Below are 19,530 nucleotides of genomic sequence, written 5' to 3' on the forward strand. Positions count from 1 at the left end.
TAGTTCTTGAACTGACTGGGACTTATCTCCCTGTATATCGATAACGTGCTTAGTAACCAACCTAGGCTTCACCGGTACTCTTGCTTTCTATATGGACTGGCTCTGCGATATATTCTGCAGATTGTTATTGTTTCTGTATTCAGATACTTGTTCGTGTATGGTCTCATTTGTTTTAAAAAAAAAACCAATAAAGCTTTACTTTGAAAAAAAAAATAATAATAATTCTGGGATGTGATGTGACCAAAAGCAGCAAATTTGGCTTTAGGATTTTTTTAATTTATACTATTAACCGCGCAGAATTTAACAGTTTGGACAGTATATACCAAACACATTTATTTATTTATTTTGAGGGGACGTTCACACGTAGATGGAGATGAAAATGCATATGCAGACATGATTCCAATAACTGCAAAAAAGTCTAAATATTATTATGCAATACTTTTACAAGGGACCCCAGGCTGTGGGGCTTCTTTAGTCCTTCTGGATTTATGGCTGAGACTCTTGAGCTGCCGACATGGAAAATTACACTGCCAAAGAATAATAGGTAATAAATCAGACATTGAATACTGTATTTGTTTTTCCAAGAGTCTTGCCAGTTGTTGAGTTTGTCAGCATAATGCAGGGTGAGAAAATTATTACTTTAGACACCTTTCAACTGTACTAGTGCCAGAATGAAGCCATAAGATAGGGGTCAGCATGTATTTCTGTCAGTGGACAGATAAAGATTAAAGCTATTTGTTTTATAGACTGGTTGAATACAAGTGCATCACATACGGTATATATTTTAAGCCATTTGTCTTACAGACTGGTTAAATTCGAGTACATCACATTTTTTAAGCTATTTGTTTTACAGACTGGTTAAATAAGAATAGATCACATATATATTTTTCTTGGAATATCAAAATATTTATGTCAGACCTAGGACCTTTATTATTGGTCGGAAAATAGCATGTAATTTTTTTAAAATTTAAAAAAAAAAAATGGATCATCACCCAGAGCACTGGCAAGACGTGAGGGTATACATCTGTCAAATATGGTCTTTTTTATTTTTTTCTGAAAAGGCTAGGTAATAATTTTATATAATGCTACAAATGTTATTTTGTAACAAACAACACATGACTTTGTTATGTCTCAGGTACCAACCGATATGCCAAACCTCATATTGCTCACCAAAACTGATGGAAACAGCCTAACCAATATGTTCTGTTCAGTTTTAGTGGATAGAGGTAAGGTTCTCAGAGAGACTTTTATTCTGACTGTGGGTGCTGCGGTTTAGATTTTCATACATTAAAACAGGTATAACTATAATCCATGTCATAAATTTTAATGAAATGGACCCTGTAAAAATAAAAATAAACTTTTATATGTTGTACATCTTGCCAAACATCTTCAGCGGTATATAACTTATCCACATCCGCAGGATAGGAGATAAGTGTTTGACCGCGGGGAGTCTGACTGCTGGGACCCCCCGCAATCTCCCATATAGGGACCCGGCACTGCCACGGTTCTGCTCAACTAGTGCTTGTGTCGTCGACCTCACTAGGAGGAGGGGGCATGTCGGCCCCCCCACAGGAGATCTGGGGGTGGGGGGTGGTGTCCCAACAGTTAGGGGGATAAGTTATATTCTTCATATACCCCATACCATCCAGAACATAATGCTGTCCGACTGCAGCATCATCTTTGTCACAGCTGAAACACAGGCTGGGAAGTAGATAAAGATAACCAAATCTAAAAGGTAAAAAAAAAAGTCAAAAATGTTAGATATTAAAATATAATACTTCTCATGTATTCTTCTGCTATTTTGATTATATCTGTTCACAATCCTTCCATACATACCAATGTTTTTCAGTGTCCTGATGTGGTGGACTCATGAATTATACATTATTACCTTAGGGACATCAGGCATAATTATACACCTTAGTCCTGCTTCCCGGTGGGTCCCAGTTGCTTTGAACAGCCAGGAACCATAGCTAATGCTGGGCATCATCAATCAGGTCGATGCCCGGCATTAATCTTTTAGATCCCGTGATCAAAGTTGACTGTGGCATCTAAAACCGGAAAATTTACTCTCTGGTAGCTCAGAGGAGCTGATTGGGACAACCGCAACAAAATCACGGGGTTCTGATCAGCTGAGAGGACGGCGGGGGGCCCCTTACCTGCCTCCTCGATTTCCTTTCTGCGCTCCAATGCTGCAGCCAGCCATGGCAGGCTGTAGCAATGGAGCACCAATAACACTTATTACTGCTGTTCTATGGAACAGCATTGTTCAGTGTTTGCAATCTGAGGATTGCATCTAATAGTCCTCTATGGGGTCTAAAAAAAAGTGTAAAAGATTTTACATTTTAATTAAAAAGTTAATAAACGTGAATTAACCCTTTTCCTAATAAAAGTTTTCCTAATAAAAATAAACAAACATGGGAATGCCGTGCGCGTAAATGTCCGAGCTTAAAAATACAATGTTAATTAAACTGCAGTCAATAGCGCACACGTATAAAAAAAATACCTACGTCTAGAATTGTGCACTTTTAGTCACTTTATATACCAGAAAAATACAGATCACAGCACAAAAAAGTAGCCTTAAAAATAAAAGCATTATAGGGGTCAGAAGAGAACATTTTTAAGCATACTTATTTTTGTACAAAAAGTTATAATTTTTTCCAAGAAGTTAAATAAAACAAAACCTTTTTAAAAGGACAAATGCAGTGGTAAACATTTATATATGCCTGTGCCTCGAAAATAAACAAAATAAACCTATACATACCTTCCTACGAGCCCCCGTTGGTCCGGCAGTGCTGACCTCATTCCACTTCCTGGGGACGGGGACGCCGTAGAGCCGTCGGCGTATCACAGACCGCAGCGATGTCCTGCCCCGGCTGGTGATAGGCTGAGCCCACTGTCATGTAAGGAGCTCTGGCCGGCTTCTTACATGACAGTGGGCTCAGCCTATCACCAGCCAGGGCGGGACATCGCTACAGCCAGTGATACACCGACGACTCTGCTGCGTCCCCGTCCCCAGGAAGTGGAATGAGGTCAGCACTGCCGGACCAACGGGGGCTCGTAGGAAGGTATGTATAGGTTTATTTTGTTTATTTTTGAGGCCTGGGCATGGGCATATATAAATGTTTACCACTGCACAGTTGTCCTTTAAATTGGGTATTATTTCAATCATATGGACCTAAAACAGTTAGGTAATGTGTCAATTTTTTATATTAACTGCACTGCATTGAAACAGAAGCCCCCAAAAGTAGCAAAATGGCATTTGTTTTTTCAATTCTGCCCAACAAATAATTTTTTTAGTTTTGCCGTAGATTTTGTGGAAAAATGAGTGATATCATTAACAAAGTAAAGTTGATGGCGCAAAAAACATGCCCCATTATGGGTATAAGCATAAGGATAGATAGAAAGAAGGAAGGCACTTACAGAAGTAATTTCTTTATTTTTGGTGTACGCAATTACAAGATAACAGGAATGCAGGACAAATGGAAATAGGCGCGGTTTCAGCCGTTTCACACCCCTCCAGGCACTTCTGACCCCAGTGCTCACCGCTGTACATGTAATGAACTGTCCAGAGTAGGAGCAAATCCCCATAGCAAACCTCTCCTGCTCCAGAAAGTTTCTGACATGGACAGAGGAGTCAGCAGAGAGCACTGTAGTCAGACTGGAAAGAACAATTCAACTTCCTCTGGAGCATACAGCAGCTGATAAGTACTGGAAGGGTTAAGATTTTAAAATAAAATTTACAAATCTGTATAACTTTCTGGCACCAGTTACTCTGAAAACATATATTTTTTCCTCCAGAATACCCTTTAACTTCTCTTTTAAAAGTGAAAAATATAACAGTGAAAAGGTGCTGAGTTTTCCCCACAAACTTTGCCATAACTATAGAGTAAAAATTACCCTATTTTAATGCATGTGCAATCACTGTAAAATAGCGCAATTTTGCAGCAATTTAGCCAACAATATAGAAAGATGCGGGAAAAACCACACAACGTGAACACAGTCTAAAAGGTTTACAGTCATAGATATGGACTTATGCTGCAGGAAGATTTTCAAGTTATTACTAGAAGAGTGATGGTCTGGTTGCAGTAGCACTGAGGTCAGGAGTGTACAGTGACCCCCCGACCTACGATGGCCCCGACATATGATCATTTCAACATACGATGGCCTCTCAGAGGCCATTGCATGTTGAAGGCAGCATCAACATACGATGCTTTTGTATGTCGGGGCCATCGCATAAACGGCTATCCAGCAGCGCAGACTGCTTCAGCTGCCACCGGATAGCCGTTTACTGTGCCCCGTGTGGTCCGCTGACGATCACTTACCTGTCCTCGGGGCTCCGGCGCATCCTCTTCGGGATCCTCTGCATCGTCGGCGCTCTCCATCGTCGTCATCACGTCGCTGCGCACGCCGTCCCGTCATCCGATAGGAGCGACGTGCGTAGCGTTGTGATGGCGGCGACGGAGAGCGAGGATGCCGGGGAAGCAGAGGCCTTGCCGGAGCGTCATGGACACCTCGGGGACACGGCGACAGCGATGGAGGATGACATCCAGGGCAGCGGTGACTGTCCGGAGCGGCGGAGACAGGTGAGTACAACCTCCAATACCAGTGGCCTTCAACCTGCGGACCTCCAGATGTTGCAAAACTACAACTCCCAGCATGCCCGGACAGAAATGTACAGCCAACGGCTGTCCGAGCATGCTGGGTGTTGTAGTTTTGCTGTCCTATACTTTACATTGCACGGATCCCTCAGCATACGATGGTTTCAACAAACGATGGTTCATTTGGAACGGATTACTATCATATGTTGAGGGACCACTGTATCAGGAATGTAGCCGTGAGATATCAGGATGTGACTCAATCACCAAGTGAACTGTTGTCCCCCCCATAAATCCTGGCAGGTAGGCATGAAATAGGGCTTGAAAGCATTGAACAAATTAAAAACAGCTGTTGCCTGTCATGTTGCATTTTCATCTCTCGACCTGCCAAACTTTTAAAGATAAAAAAAAAATAAAAAATAGGCTTTGTCAGATTGCTAAAACTTTTTTTATGTTGTACATCTTGACAAAACATTAAACTTTCCAATATACTTCATAAGAAAATAGTATTCTTTTTATAGAAATTATGACATATATAAACCCCACTAAGGGATGCAGCATCATCTTTGTCCAAGCCGAAGCACGGGCAGGGTAAAATTCCAGTAAGTAATGGTGGGTCTAGCCCTCCTCTGTGCTCACTCCTGTCATATCAGACTGCAGCATGAAAACAGAGAGGAGGGGGTTACAGAGCAGCCTGCAGTGATTGAATGAAGAGACCCAGCACAGCAGATACAGGGAGGAGTCATGCAGACTGAGGACACACCCCCTCCAAAGCACTGGATGACAAACCAAGTAACCAACAGATGGAAGTTATTTATGAGAGAAATATAGGTGCTATACACATAGAAATTACGGCCCAGATTTATCAAACTATGTGAGAGTAAAAATTTTGTTATATTTCCACAGCAACCAATCACAGCTCAGCTAATGAGCTCTGGAAAAGTGAAAGATGAGATGTGATTGGTAGCTGTGCGAAAATCACTTTTTCTCTCACATGGTTTTCTAAATCTGAGTACATGATCATGATTAAGTACTGAGCAACATGTAACTTTTTTTGTGGGATAAGACAGGTACTCTTTAACCCCTTAACGACCAAGGACGTAAATTTACATCCTGGTGCTGTGGTACTTAGCGCACCAGGACGTATATTTACGTCCTGTACATGACCGCGAGCATCTGAGCGATGCTCGGATCCTGCGCGGCTGGTCCCGGCTGCTGATTGCAGCCAGGGACCCGACGGTAATGGCCGACATCCGCAATCACGTGGATGTCTGCCATTAACCCCTCAGATGCCGTGATCAATACAGGAATCTGCAGGAGTGCGGTCAGAAATATGGATGATCGGATTGCCCGCAGCGCTGCCACGGCGATCCGTTCATCCAGAATGGGACACGGAGGTCTCCTCTCCTGCCTTCACCGCCTTCTACGGGTCTTCTGCTCTGGTCTGAGATCGAGCAGACCAGAGCAGAAAATGACCGATAACACTGATCAGTGCTATGCCCTATGCATAGCATTGAACAGTATTAGCAATCAAAGGATTACTATAAAAATAGTCCCCTATGGGGACTATTAAAGTGTAAAAATAAAAGTAAAAAAAAATAAAAATAAAAAAAACTGAAAAATCCCCTCCCCCAATAAAAATGTAAAATGTCCTTTTTTCCCCATTTTACCCCCATAAAGTGTAAAAAAAATTATTAATACACATATTTGGTATCACCGCGTGCGTAAATGTCCGAACAATTAAAATATAATGTTTTTGATCCCGTACGGTGAATGACGTGAACGTAAAAAAAAAGTGCAAAATTGCTGCTTTTTTGTCACATTTTATTGAAAAAAAATTGATTAAAACATTTATAAAAAAAGTTTTATATACACAAATGTGGTATCAATAAAAAAGTACAGATCATGGTGCAAAAAATGAGCCCTCATACTGCCACTTATACGGAAAAATGAAAGTGTTAAAGGTTGTCAAAATAGAAGGATTTTAAACATACAAATTTGGTTAAAAAGTTTTTTTTTTTTTTTTTTTTTTTTAAGCGCAACAATAATAGAAAAGTATATAATCATGGGTATCATTTTAACCCCTTAAGGACCCAGCCATTTTACACCTTAGGACCCGGCCATTTTTTGCACATCTGACCACTGTCACTTTAAACATTAATAACTCTGGGGTGCTTTTAGTTATCATTCTGATTCAGAGAATGTTTTTTCGTGACATATTCTACTTTAACATAGTGGTAAAATATTGTTGGTAACTTGCATCTTTCTTGGTGAAAAATCCCAAAATTTGATGAAAAAATTTAAAATTTTGCATTTTTCTAACTTTGAAGCTCTCTGCTTGTAAGGAAAATGGATATTCCAAATAATTTTTTTTTTTATTCACATATACAATTTGTCTACTTTATGTTTGCATCATAAACTTGACGAGTTTTTACTTTTGGAAGACACCAGAGGGCTTCAAAGTTCAGCAGCAATTTTCCAATTTTTCACAAAATTTCCAAACTCACTATTTTTCAGGGACCAGTTCAGGTTTGAAGTGGATTTGAAGGGTCTTCATATTAGAAATACCCCACAAATGACCCCATTATAAAAACTGCACCCCCAAAGTATTCAAAATGACATTCAGTCAGCGTTTTAACCCTAAAGTGAAGGAGAAAATTCACTATCTTCATTTTTTACACTTGCATGTTCTTGTAGACCCAATTTTTGAATTTTTACAAGGGGTAAAAGGAGAAAATGTATACTTATATTTGTAGCCCAATTTCTCTCGAGTAAGCACATACCTCATATGTCTATGTAAAATGTTCGGCGGGCACAGTAGAGGGCTCAGAAGGGAAGGAGCGACAAGGGGATTTTGGAGAGTACGTTTTTCTGAAATGGTTTTTGGGGGGCATGTTGCTCTTAGGAAGCCCCTATGGTGCCAGAACAGCAAAAAAAAAAAAAACATGGAATACCATTTTGGAAACAAGACCCCTTGAGGAACGTAACAAGGAATAAAGTGAGCCTTAATACCCCACAGGTGTTTCACGACTTTTGCATATGTAAAAAAATAATAATAATTTCACTAAAATGTGTGTTTTCCCCCAAATTTCACATTTTTGCAAGGGTTAATAGCAGAAAATACCCCCCAAAATTTGTAACCTCATCTCTTCTGAGTATGGAGGTACCCCATAAGTTGACCTGAAGTGCACTACGGGCGAACTACAATGCTCACAAGAGAAGGAGTCATATTTGGCTTTTTGAGAGCACATTTTGCTCGGGGGCGTGTCGCATTTAGGAAGCCCCTATGGTGCCAGCACAGCAAAAAAAAAAAAACACATGGCATACCATTTTGGAAACTAGACCCCTTGAGGAACGTAACAAGGGGTACAGTGAGCATTTACCCTCCACTGGTGGCTGTCAGATCTTTGGAACAGTGGGCTGTACAAAATTTTTAATTTGCCCAGCTCACTGTTCCAAAGATCTGTCAGACACCAGTGGGGTGTAAATTCTTACTGCCCCCCTCATTACATTCCGTGAGGGCTGCAGTTTCCGAAATGGGGTCACATGTGTTTTTTTTTTTTTTTTTTGCGTTTGTCAAAACCGCTGTAACAATCAGCCACCCCTGTGCAAATCACCTCAAATGTACATGGTGCACTCTCCCTTCTGGGCCTTGTTGTGCGCCCCCAGAGCACTTTGCGCCCACATATGGGGCATCTCCCTAGTCGGGAGAAATTGCATTACAAATTTTGGGGGGCTTTTTTCCCCCTTTTACCTCTTGTCAAAATGAAAAGTATAGGGCAACACCAGCATGTTAGTGTAAAAAATGTATTTTTTTACACTAACATGCTGGTGTAGATGCCAATTTCACCTTTTCATAAGGGGTGAAAGGAGAAAAAGCCCCCCAAAATTTGTTAGGCAATTTCTCCCGAGTACGGCGATACCCCATATGTGGCCCTAAACTGTTGCCTTGAAATACGACAGGGCTCGAAGTGAGAGCGCCATATGCATTTGAGGCCTGAATTAGGGATTTGCATAGGGGTGGACATAGGAGTATTCTATGCCAGTGATTCCCAAACAGGGTGCCTCCAGCTGTTGCAAAACTCCCAGCATGCTTGGACAGTCAACGGCTGTCCGGTAATACTGGGAGTTGTTGTTTTGCAACAGCTGGAGGCTCCATTTTGGAAACAGTGGTGTACCAGACGTTTTTCATTTTTATTGGGGAGGGGAGGGGGGCTGTGTAGGGGTATGTGTATATGTAGTGTTTTTTACTTTTTATTTTATTGTGTGTTAGTGTAGTGTTTTTAGGGTACAGTCACACGGGCGGGGGATTACAGCGAGTTTCCCGCTGCGAGTTTGAGCTGCCGCGCAAAATTTGCCGCATTGCAAACTTGCAGCCTGATACTCACTGTAAGCCCCTTGTCCATGTGAATGTACCCTGTACATTCACGGGGGGGGGTAACCTCCAGCTGTTGCAAAACTACAACTCCCAGCATGCACGGTCTATCAGTGCATGCTGGTAGGTATAGTTTTGCAACAGCTGGAGGCACACGGGTTGGGAAACACTGAGTAAGGAAACAGACAATGTTTCCCAACCAGTGTGCCTCCAGTTGTTGAAAAACCACAACTCCCAGCATGCCCAGACAGCTGAAGGGCATATTGGGAGTAGTGGTTACGCAACAGCTGGAGGAGAACAGTTTGGGGACCACTTTGTAGTGGTGTCCAAGCTGTAGCCCTCCAGATGTTGCAAAACTACAACTCCCAGTATGCCAAAACTGTCCAGGCATGCTGGGAGTTGTAGTTCTGCAACATCTGAAGGGCCAGATGTTACAGAACTACAACTCCCAGCATGCCTGAACAGTAAGGGCATGCTGAGGATGTGTAGTTTTGCAACATCTGGAAGAGCACAGTGGTCTCCAAACTGTGGACCTCCAGATGTTGCAAAACTGCAACTCCCAGCATGCCCAGACGCCAAGGGCTGTCTGGGCATGCTGGGAGTTGTAGTATACAGGGTCCCATTACAGCAATGCATTTCGCTTTACGGCGACGTGCATTGCTGTAAAGGCCCTGACCGCGGCTGAAGAGGAACTCACCTGTCGCCGCCGGTCCCCAGCACTCCCCCGTCCCCCGCCGCGTCCTCCGGTCTTCCTCCCGTCCTCTCCGGACATCCAGGGGCCCGGGCGGGAGGAAGTAACCGCCCCCACCCCCCTGCGATTGGTCGGTTAGCTAACCGACGGATCGCAGGGGATAGGAGGAGGTGGCAGGCTTGCCACCTCGCTCCTATACTCCAGCATGGTCCTGGCTGTCTGTGCAGGGGCGATTTCCCTAGCGATTTGCAGCGATCGCTGACATGGGGGGCCTACATGGCCCCCCTCGGCGTTTGCCCTGGATGCCTGCTGAAGCATTTCAGCAGGCCTCCGCTTCTGTTCTCTGCCCGGGGCGCGGCAGAGACCGGAGAAACACCAGGACATACTAGTACGTCCTGGGTACTTAAAGCCCAGGGTGCCAGGACGTTCTAGTACGTCCTGGGTCCTTAAGGGGTTAAAGGAGTACTCCGGGATAGGAAAATTGCTGCCTGCAGTAAAAAATAAAGAGGTACATACCTTCTGTCGCTCCCCCGATGCCTCCAGTAACCTGCTCCGGCCTCCGCCACTATCCTCTTCCTGGTTGCCGGTGGTCGGCGAGTCATACTGCACTCAGCCAATCACCGGCTGCAGCGAAGTGGTGAGTGGTAGTGTGACGTTTTCGGCCCAGGCGGCAGGTGTATTAGCTGCTGAATACTACAGAGGAAATTATTTTCTTTTTGGAACACAGTGCTCTCTGCTAACATCATGACCACAGTGCTCTCTTCTGACATCTCTGTCCATTTTAGGAACTGTCCAGAGCAGCATATGTTTTCTATGGGGATTTTCTCCTACTCTGGACAGTTCTTAAAATGGACAGAGATGTCAGCAGAGAGCTTTGTGTTCCAAAAAGAAAAGAATTTCCTATGTAGTATTCAGCAGCTAATAAGTACTGGAAGGATTAAGATTTTTTAATAGAAGTAATTTACAAATCTATTTAACTTTCTGGCACCAGTTCATTTAAAAAAAAAAAAAAAGTTTTCCACCGGAGTACCCCTTTAATGTTTATTACAGAGTTGATCTATTTTAACAGTATAAGATTTCCCCGTTTTGCAGCTTTTATATATCCTAATTTTTTTTCACTTCAATATACAAATACCTCATTTGTAAAGTTAGGGTAAGATTGTGTTCAGACGTTCAGGTTTTTAATAATTATTGAATAGAAAGCCAGGTACAGATTATAAATGAAGGACACACAGTCTTCGGTTTTCATTTTCATCCGTTCCTGGCTTCGTATTAAATAACTTCAATTATAAACCTAAAAGCAATTAGGGAAATAACGTGATTTGACAGACTTTTTGCTCTTTATAGATTAAGTTCTATAGTGCAAATGGTGCCTGTGCTACATATATATGAGCAGTGGCCCCTGTGATGTGAATTTGTATCACATGTGGTGCCTGTATTCTATAATTCATGCACATTGTGTTTCTAGGGGAATGGTGGATCATGTAATTTGTAATCTTACCACATGATGGTATCTGCGCTTTGTATATTATAAATACTATATTCTCATGAATGATGCCTGTAATCTACATATTGACCACTTGATGGCCTCAGTGCTCTGGTTATTATGTACAAGGGGGACATTTACTAAGTAAACCTGTGCCAGTACTAGGCGCACATCTCTTGATAGATTCAGGTGCATCAGTGGCAGCCCCAGAAATGTAAAGCAGCCAGGAGTTGGCATGGATATCCCCTACAATGTATGCCCCCCTACACCTAAAGTGTCCCCCTGACTCAGAAGTGCATCGCAGCTCGCCCAAACGTGGCAAACTTTTGTCACTTTTGGCCAATCTGCTCCAGGACCTTTATGAGTTTCCCCCACTATGTTTTTATTTGTGTTGATGACCTATACAATGTGAGTTTATATATATTATATATATACACACACACCTGCACCGTTAACGGGTATTCCAGTGAAAAAAAAATTTCACATCAACTGGCACCAGAAAGTTAAACAGATTTGTAATTTAGTTATATTAAAAAAAATCTTAATCCTTCCAGTACTTATCAGCTGAAGTTGAGTTCTTTTCTGTCTGACAACAGTGCTCCCTGCTGACACCTCTGTCTGTCTCAGGAACTGTCCAGAGCAGGAGCAAATCCCAATAGCAAACCTCTTCTGCTCTGTACAGTTCCTGAGACAAGCAGAGAGCAATGTTGTCAGACAAAAAAGAACAACTCAACTTCAGCAGCTGATAAGTACTGGTAGGATGAAGATTTTTTTTTTTTTATAGAAGTAATTTACAAATTTCCAGAACCAGTTGATATGAAGAAAAAAAAAAGTTTTTTCAACTGAATATCCCTTTAAAGTTCACATGTGCTTTGTATTGCCAATACCTGTGCTTTGCAGGTTCTCGCTCAGCAAGCTATCTAACGCGGATGCCTCTATATCAGATAGGTAAGTTTATGCATTAGATAGCATACTGATGTACCATCTACCGCAACTGGTAGTGTACCCTTTTTGTACACTGTAAATATACAATGCATTAGGAGAGTTTCACTTTTCACCCATTATGTTATGTTGAGACCTTGTGCTAAAATAAAATATTTTCCCCACCATTCTGCACCAATACCCCATAATAAGAAGGTGAACATAGAACTTTAGAAATGTTTTACCTTTATGCAAACATATTTTATTCACGCGTTTAGCCTAAGATTATGGCTGCAGAGTACTAACCAAATCTGCATTAAAGTGAGTATTATGGAGGAGACTTATCAATGTATTGCTGTGCAAAGTCCTTTTCTTAGTTTTTATTTTTTTGTGTGTGCTTTTTTTTTTGCTGTCGTGTGCAGAATTTATCAAAAAGGCGCTCAGACTTTAATAAAAATTGCGCAAATTTAAATTCACCTCAAACGGCTGAGCTGCCAAATCGGAAGCTTACTTTTATATTCCCTCAGACTGAGTTGCCTGTGCTCCGGAGACCTGGGTGCTCAGTACAGAAGGTGCTGTCATAGCAGGTTGCCCTACTTGTAAGTGTTTAACCCCTTAAGGACTCAGGGTTTTTCCACTTTCGTTTTTTTCCTCATCACCTTCTAAAAATCATAACACGTAAAATTTTACATCTACAGACCCAAATGAGGGCTTTTTTTTGTGCCACTAATTTTACTTTGTAATGAAATCATTTCACCACAAAATTTACAAAGTAACCAGAAAAAAAATATTTGTGGGGCAAAATTGAAAGAAAAAAAAAGCCATTTTGCGAATTTTGGGGGCTTCCAATTCTACGCAGTGCACTTTTCAGTAAAAATGACACCATATCTTTATTTTTTAGTCCGTACGGTGACAAGAATACCTACTGTTACATAGAATAAAACCTATTTTACTACTTTAAAAAAAATTATAACTACGTGAACCAAAATTGGAATGTGTAAGAAAAAATGTGACCCCTATAACTTTTCTTATTCTTCCATATACAGGGATGTGTGAGGGCTAAAAAATTTTGTGCCGTGATATGAAGTTTTTACCGGTACCATTTTGGTTTTGATGGGACTTTTTGATCGCTTTTTATACATTTTTTTTATGGTATATAAAGTGAACAAAAATAAGCAATTTTGGACTTTGGGATTTTTTACGTGTACGCCATTGACCTTGCGGTTTAATTACCATTATATTTTTATAGTTCGGACACTTACGCACGCGGCATTACCACATATGTTTATTTTTATTCACATTTTTTTTTATGGGAAAAGGGGATACAAACTTTTATTACTGAAGGGGTTAAATCAAAATTATTTTTTTTTACACTTTTTCTTTTGAGTCCCCATAGGGAACTATTACACATTCAATCCTTGGATCGCATACACTGTTCAATGCTATGTCATAGCATAGCATTGATCAGTGTTATTGGTGCTCTGCTGCTCCAGGCTGCAAGGTCAGAAGCCTCCCGCTGTCCTTTCAGTTGTTCAGGATGCCGTGATTTCACCACGGTGGTCCGGCACAGCCTACTGAGGCTGACAACTGTTTTCTCCCGGTATTAGCCGTGGGTCCTGGTTGCTGATAGCAACCGGGACCTGCCGGGTATGAAGCATGTTCAGCCCCTGAGCATGTGTCACATAACGGGAGCCGCCGCAGGACGTAAATATACGTCCTGCATCATTAAGGGGGTTAATGTTAAAGTGTTTCTGCCTGTCTCATTTTTGAACAAAGCTGAAATAAACGCTACAAAAGTATGCCAGACATTACCAGGGTACCGACGCCCCTTTTTCTAATGACAAAATTGTCTAATGACAAGATTGTCAAAGTTCTAAATAGTCTGGCAACAGCTGGAGACACTACTACAATGCTGGTTGGTTTTTACCTCACAAAACCGTAGAGAATACTTAGGCATTTTGGTCGCTCCTGGTGCTTAATCATCAAAATTGATTAATAACATAACAACCTGGTAGGCGCAACAGAATTTGCATGTCCCCAAGTTGGAATAACAGAACTGTCGCATCTGTCTGTTAAGGCACATGCACCAACCTTCAGACTAAACGCAGCTTACCTGTTACCGAGCTGTCTCCCCTGCAGTGTTTTCAACACTTAGGACATTGTGGCTAGGATTGTCACCTCTCCCTGGTTTTAAAGCTTGGGGCTCTCACTTTTGCGCTCTCCAGTTTATTAGGTGAGACAATTTAAAGGGGTACTCCACTGGAAAATATTTTTTTTTTAATCAACTGGTGCCAGAAAGTTAAACAGATTTGTAAATTACTTCTATTTAAAAATCTTAATACTTCCAGTACTTATCAGCTGCTATATGCTCCACAGGAAGTTCTTTTTGAATTTCCTTTCTGTCTGACCACAGTGCTCTCTGCTGACACCAATGTCCATGTCAGGAACTGTCCAGAGTAGGAGGAAATCCCCATAGTAAACCTATCCTGCACTGGATAGTTCCTTTACATGGACAGAGGTGCCGTCCCACACCCTCCCACAGACATGCATTGAGGGGGCGTGGCCATGACGAGCCTACGGCGCTGCACCCGACGCTCTAAACGAACGCCGGATGCAGCAGGGAGATTGTGGGTGTCCTTGTGGAAATTGCATGTCTGGCGCCTTAACCATTTGGGAATTGCACTTCCCAAATCCCAACAAATCAGGACTCTTGCTGTGGGGGTGTCCCTAATAGCACCCGCTCCACCCCTGTTCCGGAGGGCGAGAACGGGAGCAGAGAGTCCTCACCTGAGGCTGGGGACCCCAATCCCCAGCATCAGAGGCGGTATCCGGGCCCCAGAAGCAAGTCAGCAGTGGCGGCAGGCAGGATCCGACAGAGCAGCAGCAGGAGGTAAGGCTGGCCTTCTGCTGTTGCTTAGCAACAACTCCCAGCATGCACAAAGTTGTTGTTAAGCAACAGCAGAAGGCACAACTACAACTCCCAGCATGCCCTTTGATAGTTTGTGCATGCTGGGGATTGTAGTTATGCAACAGCTGGAGGCACATTTTTCTATGAAAAAGTGTACTTCCAGCTGTTGCATAACTACAACCCCCAGAATGCATAAACTACCAAAGGGCGTGCAGGGAGTTTTAGTTATGCAGCAGCTGGAGGCACACTACTGCAAGTCCCAGCATGCCCTTCGGCTGTCACTGCATGCTGAAAATTGTAGCTTTTGCAACAGCTGAAGGCACACTGGTTGCAAAACACTGAGTTGGTTACTTAACTCAGTGTTTTGCAACCAGTGTGCCTCCAGCTGTTGCAGACTACAATTCCCAGCATGCACTGATTGACCGTACATGCTGGGAGTTGTAGTTTTGCAACAGCTGGAGGCACACTGGTTGCAAAACACTGAGTTAAACTCTGTTTTGCAACCAGTGTGCCTCTAGCTGTTGCATAACTACAACCCCCAGCATGCACGGACAGCCAAAGGGCATTCTGGGAGTTGTAATTTTGCAACAGCTCAAACTCCCAACAGGAAACTCGCTGTAAACCCCCCACCTGTGTGAACGTACCCTAAAAACACTACACTAAATAAAAAGTGAAAACACTACATATACCTCTACACGGTTTCATCCCCCCAATAAAAATTTAAAACATCTGGTACGGCACTGTTTTCAAAACAGAGCCTCCAGCTGTTGCAAAACAACAACTCCCAGTATTGCAGGACAGCCATTGACTGTCTAGACAACAAGGCTCAGGAGTGAGAGCGCCATGTACATTTGAGGTGATTTGCACAGGGGTGGCTGATCGTTACAGCGGTTCTGACAAACGCAACAAAAAAATTAAAAGAAATAAAACACGTGTGACCCCATTTTGGAATGTAACAGGGGGAATAGTGAGTCTTAACACTCCACAGAATTTTTGTTAAAGTTGGACGTGAAAATGAAAAATTATATTTTCACTAAAATGCTGGTGTTATCCCAAATTTTTATTTTTCACAAGGGGTAATAGGAGAAAAAGCCCCCCATAATTTGTAACACCATTTCTTCTGAGTATAAAAATATCCCATATGTGGACGTAAAGGGAGTAAAGGCCATTGGGATTTTGGAGAGAGAATTTGGCTGGAATTTTAAGGCCATGTGCATTTACCAAGCCCCCATGGTGCCAGAACAGTGGACCCCCCACCCCCCACGTGACCCCATTTTGGAAACTACACCCCTCACTGAATGTAGTAAGTGGTGCAGTGAGCATTTACACCCCACAGGTGTCTGACATTTTTTGAACAGTAGTCCATGAAAATGAAAAATTAAATGGGGTTTTCTCCTATTACCTTTTGTAAAAATGGTAGATTTTGGAAACAAAAAAAGCACTTTAGTGAAAAAAATAAAAAAATGTACACATCAGACCTTAACGAAAAGGCATCAAACACCTGTGGGGTGTTAAAGCTCACAGGACCCCTTGTTACTTGCCTTGAGGGGTGTAGTTTCCAAAATAGCATGCCATGTGTTGGTTTTTTTTTGTTGCTGTTATGGAACCATAGGGGCTTCCTAAATGTGACATGCCCCCAAAAAATCATTTCAGAAAAACTCACTCTCCAAAATCCCCTTGTCGCTCCTTCCTTTCTGAGCCCTCTAGTGCCCCCACAGAACACTTCACATACACATGAGGTATTTCCTTACTCGAGAGAAATTGGGTTGCACATTTTGGGGCGCTTTTTCTCCTATTACTCCTTGTAAGAATTCAAAAACTTGGTTTACAAGAACATGTTAGTGCAAAAAAAATAAAAAATAAAATTTAAAGTGGAGATTTAGAATTTTCTCCTTCACTTTGCTGCTATTCCTGTGAAACATCTAAAGGGTTAACACTTTATGAATATCATTTTAAATACTTTGAGGGGTGCAGTTTTTATAATGGGGTCATTTGTGAGGTATTTCTAATATGAAGACCCCCTCAAATCTACTTCAAAACTGAACTGGTCCCTGAAAAATTCCGATTTAGAAAATGTTGTAAAAAATTGGAAAATTGCTGCTGAACATTGAAGCCCTCTGAAAAACAGATATATATATATATCTCTATCTATATGTTTTTTCCTGGATAACACCTTATATATATATATCTCAACTGGTTCCAGAAAGTTATACAGATTTGTAGATTACTTCTATTAAAAAATCTTAATCCTCTCAGTACTTATGAGCTTCTGAAGTTAAGGTTGTTCTTTTCTGTCTAAGTAATCTCTGATGACACGTGTCTCGGAAAGCAAATTCCCATAGCAAACCTCTTCTAAACTGGGCGGTTCCCTAAGATTACTTAGACAAAAGAACCTAAACTTCAGAAGCTCATAAGTACTGAAAGGATTAAGATATTTTAATAGAAGTAATTTACAAATCTGTTTAACTTTCTGGAGCCAGTTGATCTATAAAAAAGTTTTTTCCTGGATAACCCCTTTAACCCCTTAACCCCTTAAGGACCGAGCCCTTTTTCACCTTAAGGACCGGAGCGTTTTTTGCAATTCTGACCACTGTCACTTTAAACATTAATAACTCTGGAATGCTTTTAGTTATCATTCTGATTCCGAGATTGTTTTTTCGTGACATATTCTACTTTAACTTAGTGGTAAAATTTTATGGTAACTTGCATCCTTTCTTGGTGAAGAATCCCAAAATTTGATGAAAAAAATGAAAATTTAGCATTTTTCTAACTTTGAAGCTCTCTATTTGTAAGGAAAATGGATATTCAAAATAATTTTTTTTTGGGTTCACATATACAATATGTCTACTTTAGGTTTGCATCATTAAATTTATGAGTTTTTACTTTTGGAAGACACCAGAGGGCTTCAAAGTTAAGCAGCAATTTTGAAATTTTTCAAAAAATTTACAAACTCGCTATTTTTCATGGACCAGTTCAGGTTTGAAGTGGATTTGAAGGGTCTTCATATTAGAAATACCCCATAAAAGACCCCATTATAAAAACTGCACCCCCCAAAGTATTCAAAATGACATTCAGTAAGTGTATTAACCCTTTAGGCGTTTCACAGGAATAGCAGCAAAGTGAAGGAGAAAATTCAAAATCTTCATTTTTTACACTCGCATGTTCTTGTAGACCCAATTTTTGAATTTTTGCAAGGGGTAAAAAGGAGAAAATTTTTACTTGTATTTGAAACCCAATTTCTCTCGAGTAAGCACATACCTCATATGTCTATGTTAATTGTTCGGCGGGCGCAGTAGAGGGCTCAGAAGGGAAGGAGCGACAAATGGTTTTTGGGGGGCATGCCGCATTTAGGAAGCCCCTATGGTGCCAGGACTGCAAAAAAAAAAAAAACACATGGCATACCATTTTGGAAACTAGACCCCTCAGGGAACGTAACAAGGGGTAAAGTGAACCTTAATACCCTACAGGTGATTCACGACTTTTGCATTTGTAAAAAAAAATATATATTTTTTTTACCTAAAATGCTTGGTTTCCCAAAATTTTTACAATTTTAAAAAGGGTAATAACAGAAAATACCCCCCAAAATTTGAAGCCCAATTTCTCCCGATTCAGAAAACACCCCATATGGGGGTGAAAAATGCTCTGCTGGCGCACTACAGGTCTCAGAAGAGAAGGAGTCACATTTGGCTTTTTGAAAGCGAATTTTGCTCTGGGGGCATGCCGCATTTAGGAAGCCCCTATGGTGCCAGAACAGCAAAAAAAAAAAAAAAACACATGGCATACCATTTTGGAAACTAGACCCCTCGGGGAACGTAACAAGGGGTAATTTGAACCTTAATAGCCTACAGGTGTTTCACGACTTTTGCATATGTAAAAAAATATATATTTTTTTTTACCTAAAATGCTTGTTTTCCCAAAGATTTTAGATTTTTTAAAAGGGTAATAGCAGAAAATACCCCCAAAATTTGTTAGGCAATTTCTCCCGAGTACGGCGATACCCCATATGTGGCCCTAAACTGTTGCCTTGAAATACGACAGGGCTCCAAAGTGAGAGCGCCATGCGCATTTGAGGCCTAAATTAGGGACTTGCATAGGGGTGGACATAGGGGTATTCTACGCCAGTGATTCCCAAACAGGGTGCCTCCAGCTGTTGTAAAACTCCCAGCATGCCTGGACAGTCAACGGCTATCTGGCAATACTGGGAGTAGTTGTTTTGCAACAGCTGGAGGCTCCGTTTTGGAAACAGTGGCGTACCAGACGTTTTTCATTTTTATTGGGGAGGGGGGTTGTATAGGGGTATGTGTATATGTAGTGTTTTTTACTTTTTATTTTGTGTAGTGTAGTGTTTTTAGGGTACAGTCGCACGGGCGGGGGTTCACAGTAGTTCCTCGCTTGCAGTTTGAGCTACGGCAGAAAATTTGACGCTGCTCAAACTTGCAGCCGCATACTTACTGTAATCCTCCGCCCATGTGAGTGTACCCTGTACGTTCACATTGGGGGGGGGGGGGGATCCAGCTGTTGCAAAACTACAACTCCCAGCATGTACGGTCTATC

At 41.6% G+C, this 19,530-nt stretch overlaps 1 protein-coding gene across 1 annotated transcript in view; it reads right to left on the bottom strand.

Moving 5' to 3' along the window:
• Positions 1-436: 436 nt before the first annotated feature.
• TMEM170A (transmembrane protein 170A) overlaps positions 437-19,530 on the bottom strand; it is a 33,321-nt gene continuing 14,227 nt past the window's right edge. The window contains exon 3 of the mRNA XM_056526399.1: positions 437-1,728. Coding sequence (XP_056382374.1) covers positions 1,628-1,728 — 101 coding nt within the window. The 3' untranslated portion in view covers positions 437-1,627. The remainder of the gene's footprint in view (positions 1,729-19,530) is intronic.

Source organism: Hyla sarda, chromosome 6, assembly GCF_029499605.1.
Source record: "Hyla sarda isolate aHylSar1 chromosome 6, aHylSar1.hap1, whole genome shotgun sequence".
In the NCBI taxonomy this organism is placed as follows: domain Eukaryota; kingdom Metazoa; phylum Chordata; class Amphibia; order Anura; family Hylidae; genus Hyla; species Hyla sarda.